This window comes from Bremia lactucae, linkage group LG14 (assembly GCF_004359215.1).
Source record: "Bremia lactucae strain SF5 linkage group LG14, whole genome shotgun sequence".
Lineage (NCBI taxonomy): Eukaryota > Oomycota > Peronosporomycetes > Peronosporales > Peronosporaceae > Bremia > Bremia lactucae.
Genome location: NC_090623.1, coordinates 139,990 through 150,484, shown reverse-complemented (window position 1 = coordinate 150,484; position 10,495 = coordinate 139,990). Strand labels below are relative to the sequence as shown.

Below are 10,495 nucleotides of genomic sequence, written 5' to 3'. Positions count from 1 at the left end.
GCTCGTGAAGGATCATCAGCTTGAGATCTGTGTCATGAGGCACATAGATTCTCAAGGGATCACAAGGTGACAGCTGATGCCATAACAGGCCATCGCTGTAGCTAAAGCGATTGAGCTTAGCTTTCAGGTGCGACGGAAGGGAAACCTTTCGTCCACCGAAGTGATCCAACAGCAGGCGACAGTGGTCGTCCTGACTGTAGCTCTCTTTTATCTCAGAGGCCAATGAGCTCGTCACGTGGTATGCCTTCATGGCTGCCAACGTCGACGGCTGAAATTGTGCTTTCGCACTAGACACACTTTCCTGGTGTCTAACCTCGAAGTCTGGTCTGCGCGATAAAGCGTCAGCCAAGACATTCGACTTACCCGGCTTATATTCAACTTTGAAATTAAATTCAGAGAAGAATGTGAGCCATCTTGCCATTCTAGGCGAGAGGTGCGGTGAGTTTATTGCGGTCCGCAGTGATGCGTGATCCGTATAAACCACAAATGGTTCGGTGCCCAATAGGTGCACACGAAACTTGACAAGAGCATACTTTATTGAAAGTAGCTCTTTGTCATGCACAGGGTAATTCAGTTCCGCGGCTTTTAATAGCCGGGACTGATAAGAGATGACACGGTCAACGCCGTCGTCATCCTTCTGCATGAGCGCGCTGCCGATTGCAAAATTACTTGCATCGCAGACGACGCTAAAGGGCTTATCCGCGTCTGGCAATGCCAAGACCGGTGCCTCAACAAGAGACTGCTTCACTGATGTGAACGCATCATCTTGTTCTTTTAACCAGACCCATTCTGTGTCCTTTTTAAGGAGATCAGATAATTGTTAAGTTGGCTCCGCATAATTCTTACTATACTTATGCAAGGAATTAGCAAGCCCTAGGCATTGGCGCAAATTCTTCGCATGTTGTGGGACTGGCCATTCTTTACCGATTTTACCTTCTCTGGGTCTGCTCGTACACAATGTGTACCTACCCTGCAGCCCAGCACAGGTATTTTGGACGCAGTTTTGCAGGTTGACGTGCAATTGGGCGTCCTTCAAAGTCTGCAAAAGAGCGTCTAAATGACGCTTGGGCGACTCTATTGCGGTCAGCCCGTCGTCGGCCCTTCTGTGCACGAATACATCGTCAAAGTAATGGGGCGCGTAGGCACGGTGCTGACGCATCACGTGAGCCACCACTCGGTTGAATATCGCTGTGCATTTTTCAAACCTTGAGGCATCACAGCCCTCCAAACACCCGCTTGGGCTACACTGAACTTTCTCAAGACTCCTTGATAGTAGCCATCCTTCAAATCCGACGCAAAAAAGATAGTTGACATTCCCATGGAGTTCAACAAAACATCATTCCGCGAGATTGGCGGTTGAGCCGATATGGTCGCCGTGTTCAGCTTATCGTAAGCATGAACCACGCGCCATCCACCTGTGGCTTTACGCACACAAAAGGTCGGGCTGCAGTGAGGCGATTTGCTCTCACGCACATGTCCCGCCTTGACTCGCTTGTCGAAAAACTTATCGATATAATCGACTTCCTGGTCACACAATACTTGGTGCCAGGTTCGAGGTCTATCTCATGCCCAATGCTCCTATATGCTGGTAGGCGGTTCGGCACTTATTCTGGGAACACATCGCGATTTTTCCACAGAACCTCAAAGAACGGACTGTCTCTCAAGGATCCCAGCCTTGAGCAGCGAATCGTGTATAATTATTTTAAATAAACAAATTAAACATTTAAGGAAAAACTTTAATATATTTATTCAGTATTTTTAGATGAAATTGAAGAAATGTTAACTAATAATAGGTTCTTTATGTCCGTTTCAAGGACGCTCTCGTCCATTGTGGACGACGAGAAACAGTCCACCAAATTCTCTCCTGGAACTGGTGCGACTATTTCGTGGATCTTTCCTTCCTTTAATTCGGCAAGGAACAGTTCCCACGACACCTCCGAGAGATTTACTATCTCTTCGGCAGATTTAAAGACTTGTTAAAGCACCTCAATTAAGGATGCCTCCGCAATTTCGTCTTCGACGGCCTCGAACACCTCGTTTGAAAGCCCGTTCTCTTCAATTGAAACAGATCCAAAGGTCACTTTTTCGACGTGCCTTTGATCGTCCTAATCTGTCGGGTAAACGTTCTCCGAGAAACCACGACCTTTGACTGGGATGCGGCTGCCGCTGCTCCCTGGCAAACGCATCCTTTCCAATTGCGCCAGACTCTAGGCTGTGTGCCGGTTCTCGTGACGCTTGACTTCTAATCAGCTCGCTATCTACTGCCACAGGCTCTCGGCTCTGTGCAGGACTATGGAACACATGACTGCTTGTCATTGCCCTTTTCACTACCCCAGTCTCCACGAGCTGGGTGGAAATTGGTGACGTTTGATATCCCGTCAACGCACCCTCAACTGTACATCAGTTGCATAGACCTCTCGCAGGAGCACATTTTTTCCGTTGATCTGGGTAGAGTTCGCAACTGCACGTGTACCCCAGTCTATCCAAGGTTGGTGTTTTTCCAACCATAGTATGCCTAGAATGTGGTCATACGGACTCTCCATACCTAGAACTGTGACCTTCTATCTACAAGAGAAGTCACTAAAGCTGAAGGCGAGTTCTACCTGAACTCCCTCAGACTTAACGAGCGCGCCGTTCGCTAAACGAGCAGTCGCCTCTTCCCGCTTGCCATCCTGGCAAAGCGACTCAAACATCGCCGGTCTCTTTCTTAGAGCCGCAATTTTCACAAAATTTTGTGATGCAACCAAATCCACTAGGAGGGTCATCACCAGGTTATTGCCTCGTACATGAGCGCTTAGACCAGCAGGGTTGAGGTCCGAAATTTTGAGACCTCAGGAACTATACTACCCATTCGTTCGACAACTCTGAACTTAGGGGTAGCTTTAAATCCGCGTCAGTAGGGCATCCGCCCCTACTGGGCTCCTGCATTTCCCGAACCCTTAGCGGTCGATGCAGAGCTCATGCATTTCGCACGCTGGTTCTTGCCACCACTCTTTGGGTAGGAGGTCCTTTTGCTGGACGTCTTTGCCTCAGCAGGGACTCTGGCATAAAAGCGAGCCATCATATGACCGCGCTTGCCGCATTTAAAACAAAAAACATCTGCATTGTCAAACTCCATGGGAGTGGCATCTGACCTCTTGGCCGATGGCTTATTCCAAACTGTCGCCGAGGCACATTTGTAGAGTTGCTCCTAAACCAAGGCAATTTGATTTGCCTCTTCCATCGTCGACGGCACCTCTCTGAAAGGGCCGGTCGCGATGGGCCATCCCGTTGTCCGTTCATAAACGTAGGCACCTTACTGTGCTCCGGAATCTGACCTACGGCAATGGACGCCACAGCGAGCGCATCTCTTGCACATCTTGCAGAGATCGCTTCGCCTGTCGCGCTCCAAAGAAGCGCGCCTGAAGCAACACTTCGTTTTTCGGCGGCTGGTACATGGCGCGAATCTTTTCCTTAGAGATCGCCCATGTTGGGAACACCTTTCTGTCCGCCGTAAGCGCCGTGTAAGCCCACTTTGAGGCCTTACCGCGCAGATGCGACATGGTGAACGAAATCATCCGGCTGTCGTCCTCGATGAGCTGCGCGACAACGCAATGGTTCTCGGCTAAAAACCAGTAGATAAACGTGTGCGCTACAGTTCCATCGAACTTGGGCGGGTCCATCCGAATGGGCCCCGGCTGACGCGGCCGGGCAGAGAGTATCTCAACAGTCCTGTTGAAAGCCTCACTCCGAGCCTGCTCATGCCTCAACTCATCCTGAGTCTGAGTTACGGACTCCGCCGCAGCATGGCCTTGTGCCTCGGACGCGGCCCTCCGCTGTCCGAGCACGAGTTCCTCAAACTGCAACAACATAGCAACATGTTGTTCAGAAGGACTGCCCAAGAGTTTGGCCAGGGCTTGGTTACCAAGTCCCTGCGTCAAATGCTCTGTCACCTCCCGTTGACGTGCGGAGAGGTGGGGGAAATGAGCCCATTAATATTGAGGCTTGTCCTCAGTGACACGCTCTTAGAGATGGGTCATGGGAAGGACTACTAGTGCAACCAAATGTAGGCGGGTGCTTCTTAAAGTCGCATCGGACTTCTACCACACAACTTCTGAGTACAATGAGGAAGCGTTTAACCGTCTTCTCCTACGTATGGTGAGGTAGTTGGTGAGCGCCTAAGTGACCTCACCAAACGAACTAGAAGTCTTAGAATAAGTGACGTCACGGGAGCGGTGATACAGCTCCACGTGCGCACTTGTGAACTAAAAAATAGTTTTCAGACTGATCTATACATTTAATAGTACAAAATAATGTAAAACCTATTTTAACTAATTATATATGGTCCCATCTGGAACCGAATTTATTGATGATACTGCATCCGATTACAAATGGGTCATCGTGTATGTAGGCGGGCACGTCGTAATGCGGCCACGCTCTACTTAGACACACACCCTAGCACAGCGAGGAAGCGGTTTAACCTGCTTCTCTTGCGTGCAGTGAGGTAGTTGTGGTGAGCACGTAAGCGACCTCACCCAACGAACTATAAGCCGTAGACTAAGTGACGTCACGGGAGCGGTAATCCGTCTCCTCGTGCGCACTTACCAAGTAGGAAGTAGTTTTCACTGATATATATTTAATAGAATTAAATATTAATACCTATTTTTACCAATTAAAATGTCATCTCTATAAATTATACTTAATATGTATTGCGAGCGTATCTTTCTGGATACCTCGCGTAACGGATGACGCTAGCCGTCATCCCTCCTAATGTGAATGCACCCATGTGCATCACATACACAAGGGTTGGTCACAAATGTGCACCACACCCGAGTGCTGGGTCTAATTACTATTATTTAGTAATTGAACATCCCCTTAAGTACACCAAGTGTACTTAACGGGGACTGTGTAACATTAGGGCAACTTTAGCCCGTTACAGTGTATTTGCCGAATAGCGGTGCGTGTTGATCCCGTCCTGTGGGTTTCTTAAATACCCCAAATGCCTCGTCGCGTTCTAGTACCCTATGCCGCTGACCATAATGGTCGCGATTTATAAGATAAGCCACGCGCGTTCTGCGCTATGATCTTCTGAGTCATAGCTGATCAAGAAGCCCGCTGAGATCGTGAATGAAGTGGTTGGAACCACAGTCGATCCTGCGTATATCGACCGGACGTATCCGTCGGTGACCTTTAAATTTGCAAGCAATGCCAGGCTCAAGTAGACTTTCCTGCAGTAGTCAGCGCCTTCGAAGGTCATTGGATTTTAATGGCTGCCACAACATAACAAACTTGCTAACCCAATCGGCCGGTGTCTCATCCCCGTAATATTTTGAGTGGTAACACGCATTTCAAGAGCTAAAAAGACCTGCATGACTATCCTGAGCTGACCTCCATAATTGTCACCGACAAAAGCTCTTCAATTTCAACATGATATCGATGAGCGCACAAAGTGTGATTACTAAATTTTACTCACCTGGCTGGATCTTGAAACCGATAAAGGTCGCCGTGTTTATATTCATTGACACGGATACATTTCCTGTAATCTGCGTTGTCACCAAGATTGCCGGCTTTTCTTCTGCGCTTTCCCCATAAAAATCTATTCCACCTGAGTAGCCATGACCGCGTCGCCTTGAATGAGCTATTTCCCGGTACTGCTCGCAAAAGCGCTGCAGACATTCCCGACGCCAGTCTTCTGTCAACTGAGTCTGCTGGAGAGTATATGAGATTGCTAGGGAATCCGAAAACTTCGGCATGAGGGAGAAAATGCTCGGTTCCACCGCGGCCACCGCTTCCCGTATAGCGGATCCGCTTTCTACCGATGCACTGGATACGAGCCGTTGTTCGCCAGCGATCTCTCCCGCGGTTCCATTTGACGTTCATAGTTTTCTGAGTGGATAACGGGATCGTCTGCAGAGTTTAGCTATCAAACAGGGGCTTGATCTTCTGGATTTCCTCTTATCAGAAAGGTTTGGTGTGAGTGGTTTGCATAGCGAATGCGTTCATCAGCAGTATAAAAATGTGTGCGCTTCGGAAATTTTCTCTCAGCGGCGCAAATTTCTGGAGGCAGCGTCTTGTCACGTTCCTGCGTGTGAGAGACGTCGTAATTATTATACCCATAGTGTAACGGGCTAAAGTTGCCAATGTTACAAAATCCTCGTTAGGTACACTTCGTGTACGTAAGGGGATGGTGAGTTACTTAAGTGAAGTAACTGAACCCACCACTTGGGTGTGGTTTACATTGTGACCTGCCCATAGGTCCTGGCCAGGCTCTTGGGCAATCCTCCTGAGCAACATGTTGCTCAGTTGGAGCAGTTTGAGGCATTCGTGCTCGGACAACGGAGAGCCGCGTCCGAGGCACAGAACCATGCTGAGGCGAAGTCTGTCACTCAGACTCAGGATGAGCTTAGGCCAGAGCAGGCTCAGGGCGAGGCTCTCAACAGGACTGTCGAGATGCTCTCTGCCCGGCCGCATCAGCCGAGGACCATTTGGATGGACTCGCTCAAGTTCGATGGAACTGCAACGCGCACGATTGTCCACTGGCTTTAAGCCGTGGAGCAATACGGTGTCGCCCAGCTCATCGCTGGCGACAGCCTGATGGTGTCGTACGCCATGTCGCATCTGCGCGGTAAGGCCTCAGAGTGGGCTTACTTGGCACTTATGGCGGACAGAAAGGCGTTCCCTACATGGGCGATATTTAAGACAAATATTCGCGCCATGTACCAGCCGCCGAACAACGATGTGTTGCTTTAGGCACGCTTCTTTGGAGCGTGACAGGCGAAGCGATCTCTGCAAGATTATGTACAAGAGATGCGCTCGCTTCGGCATCTTTTACCTTAGGTTCGATTCCAGGAGAACATAAAAAGGTACCCACGTTTAAGAACGGACTCATCTCATGGCCCATCGCGACAGGCCCTTTTCAGAAAGGTGCCGTCGAAGATGAAAGAGGCAATCCAAATCGCCTTCGTTGAGGAGAAATCCTACAACAGTGCCTCGGGGACAGCTTGGTATATTTTGTCGGCCAAGAGGTCAGATGCCACTCCCATGGAGTTGGGCAATGCAGACGTTGGTTGCTATAAATGTGGCCCACGAGAGGATTGAGAGAGCGAGCCACGAGTGAGAAGAAGAGTAAGGAAACTCAAAACGTTTGGGTGAGAACTGCATGTAATAACGATAAATAGCGAAGTCACCTGAAAAATGCGATCGACAACGTGAGAAGAGAATGGCCGTCGCAAGAAAAAGTTTCAAGTAGCACGATTTAGCTCGGCAAGCGCGGCCACATTATAGCTCGCTGCTACGTCAGGGTCCCTGCCGGGGCAAAGATGCCTAGCAAGAGGTTTCCCTTCCCAAAGAGCGATGACAAGAATCAGCGCGCGAGACGCATGAATTCTGCATCGCCACTGAGGGGTCGAAAAATGCAGGAGAGCAGTAGGGGTGGAATGCCCTACTGACGCGGACTCTGAAGCTACCCCTATGTTCAGAATTGTGGAACAAATGGGTAGCATAGTCCCTGAAGTCTCGAAATTTTGGACCTCAACCCTGCTAGTCTATAGCGCTCAAGTAAGAGGCTATGACTAGGTGATGACTTTCCTAGTGGATTCGGGTGCATCATAAAATTTAGTAAAATCGCGGAATTAAGAAAGAGACCGGCGATGTTTGAGTCGCTTTGCCAGGATGGCAAGCGAGAAGAGGCGACCATTCGTTTAGCGAACGGCGCGCTCGTTAAGTAAGAGGGAGTTCAGATAGAACTCGCCTTGAGCTTTAGTGACTTCTCTTGTAACGAGAAATTTACAGTGCTAGGTATGGAGAGTTCGTATGACCTCATCCTAGGCATGCCAATGTTGCTAAAACACCAACTATGGATTGACTGGCGTACATGCACAGTTACGAACTCTACGCAGGACACCGGAAAAGATGTGCTCCTGCGAGAGGCGTGTGCAAGTGATGTCGTTTCGAATACAGTTGAGGGTGCGTTGACAAGATGTCAAACGTCACCAATTCCTACCCAGCTCGTGGAGACTGGGGTGTTGAAAAGGACGATGACAAGTAGTCATGCGTCCGAATGTCCTGCACAGAGCCGAGAGCCTGTGGCAGTAGACGGCAAGCTGACAGGAAGTTATGCGTCGCATAAACCGGCACAGTGCCTAGAAAAGAGCAAAGGCACCTGCTTCCCAGTCAAAGGTCGTGGTGACTCGAAGAACGAGTATTTGACCGATTAGGACGATCAAAGGTGCGTCTAAACGAGTGACTTTTGGATCAGTTTCTATTAAAGAGAACGGGCCTTTCAACGAGGTGTTCGAGGCTGTCAAAGACGAAAATGCGGAGGCATCCTCAAGTGAGCTGCTCCGACAAGTCTTTAAATCTGTCGAGGATATAGTAAATCTTCCGGAGATGTCGTGGTTTCTGTTCCTTTCCGAATTAAAGGAAGGAAAGATCCACGAAATAGTCACACCAGTTCCAGAAGAGGACTTGGTGGACTTTTGCTCGTCGTCCACAATGGACGAGAGCGTCCTAGAAACGGACAAAAAGAAACTGTTCGCTGCTCAAGGCTGAGCTGCCTTGAAATACAGTCCGTTCTTTGAGGCTTTGTGGAAACATCGCGATGTGTTCCTAGTAGAAGTGCCGAGCCGCCTATCACCAGATAGGGGCATCGGGTACGAGATCGACCTCGAACCTGGCACCAAGTACTGTGTGACCAGGCAATGGCCGTTGACGAAAGAACTAGTCGATTATATCGATAATTTGTTCGACAAGCGAGCCAAGCCGGGACATGTGCGTGAGAGCAAATCGCATCACTGCAGCCCGACCTTTTATGTGCGTAAATCCACAGGTGGATGGTGCGTGGTTCATGCTAACAATAAGCTGCACACGGCGACCATACCGGCGCAAACGCCAATCCCGCGGTGAGACAATTTGTTGAATTCCATGGGAACGTCGACTATCTTTTCCGCGTCAGATTTGAAGGATGGCTACTATCAGGTACTCATGAGAGAGTCCGATGTAGCCAAACGGCAGTAAGCACCCCACGCGGTATGCTTTGGGAGTGGCTTGTGATGGCGCGACGGTTCAAATACGCAACAGCGACATTCAATCGAGTGGTGGCTCAGGTGACGCGTCAGCACCGTGGCTACGCGCCCCATTACTTTGACGATGTATTCATGCAAAGTAGGGCTGAGGCCGAGCGCAATCGACTCGCGCAAGTGTCATTTAGACGCTGTGTTGTAGACTTTAAAGGACGCCCAATTGTACGTCAACTTGCAAAAATGCAGCATAGGGGTCCCTGAGATACCTGTGCTGGGTTACATCGTAGGTACCCATGGTGTACGAGCAAACCCAGACAAGGTATTATCGGTAAAGGAATGGCTTATCCTACGGCATGTGAAGGATTTGCGCCAATTACTAGGGCTCGCTAATTACTAGCATAAATATAGCAAGAATTATGCTGAGCAAACTAAAGCATTATATGACCTCCTTAAAAAGGACACAGAAATGGGTTTTGGTTAAATAACAAGATGATGCGTTCAAACCAGTGATGCAATCTCATGTTGAGGCACCAGTCTTGCCATTGCCAGACGCGAATAAGCCCTTTAGCGTCGTCTGCGATGCAAGTAATTTGCAATCGGCAGCACGCTCGTGCAGAAGGATGACGACGGTGTTGACCGTGTCATCTCTTATCAGTCCCGGTTTTTAAAATCCGCGGAACTAAATTACCCATGCATGACAAAGAGCTACTTTCAATAAAGTATGCTCTTGTCAAGTTTCGTGTGCACCCTACTAGGCACCGAGCTATTTGTGTTTTTTACGGATCACGCATCACTGCGGACCGACAACAAACTCACATCATTTCTCGCCTTGAATGGCAAGATGGCTTACATTCTTCTCTGAATTATATTTCAAAGTTTAATACAAGCTGGGTAAGTCAAATGTCTTGGCTGTCGCCTTATCGCTTAGACCAGACTTCGAGGTAAGACACCAGGAAAGTGTGTCTAGTGCGAAAGCACAATTTCAGCCGTCAGCGTTGGCAGCCATGAAGACATACCACGTGACGAGCTCATTAGCCTCTGAAATAAAAGAGAGCTACAGTCAGGACGACCATTGTCACCTGCTGTTAGATCGCATTGGTGGACAAAAGGTAATTCTTCCGTCGCACCTGAAAGCCATGCTTAATCGGTTTAGCTACAGCGATGGCCTGTTATGGCATCAGCTGTCACCTTGTGATCCCTTGAGAATCTATGTGCCTCATGACATAGAATACAAGCTGATGATCCTTCACAAGCTCCATTATGCGCCACCTAATGGGGATCTGAGCCGTGAAAAGATAATCTTACAAGTATCAGAGGAATTTTGGTGGCCACACCTATATAGATGGATGGCCAACTATATTCGCTCTTGCGAACAGTGTAAGCGCATTAAGCCTGCATCATTGATCAGGGTACCGCTGAAGCTGCTATTGATTCCAACCAACTGTTTTGGAAGTTTGTAAGCCTGGACTTCATGTTTGGCATGATGCCCCATCACT

At 48.9% G+C, this 10,495-nt stretch overlaps 2 protein-coding genes across 2 annotated transcripts; both read right to left on the bottom strand.

Annotated features, from left to right (window-relative positions):
- Positions 1-5,029: 5,029 nt before the first annotated feature.
- On the bottom strand, positions 5,030-5,236 carry CCR75_007842 (uncharacterized protein; the record flags this gene model as incomplete). The annotated part of the gene is made up of 1 exon (XM_067965898.1): positions 5,030-5,236. One exon carries the CDS (start codon positions 5,234-5,236, stop codon positions 5,030-5,032), a length of 207 nt encoding a protein of 68 aa, XP_067816960.1.
- Positions 5,237-5,444: 208 nt separating this feature from the next.
- Positions 5,445-5,732, bottom strand: CCR75_007841 (uncharacterized protein; the record flags this gene model as incomplete). Its single annotated transcript, XM_067965897.1, has 1 exon — positions 5,445-5,732. One exon carries the CDS (start codon positions 5,730-5,732, stop codon positions 5,445-5,447), a length of 288 nt encoding a protein of 95 aa, XP_067816337.1.
- Positions 5,733-10,495: the final 4,763 nt, after the last annotated feature.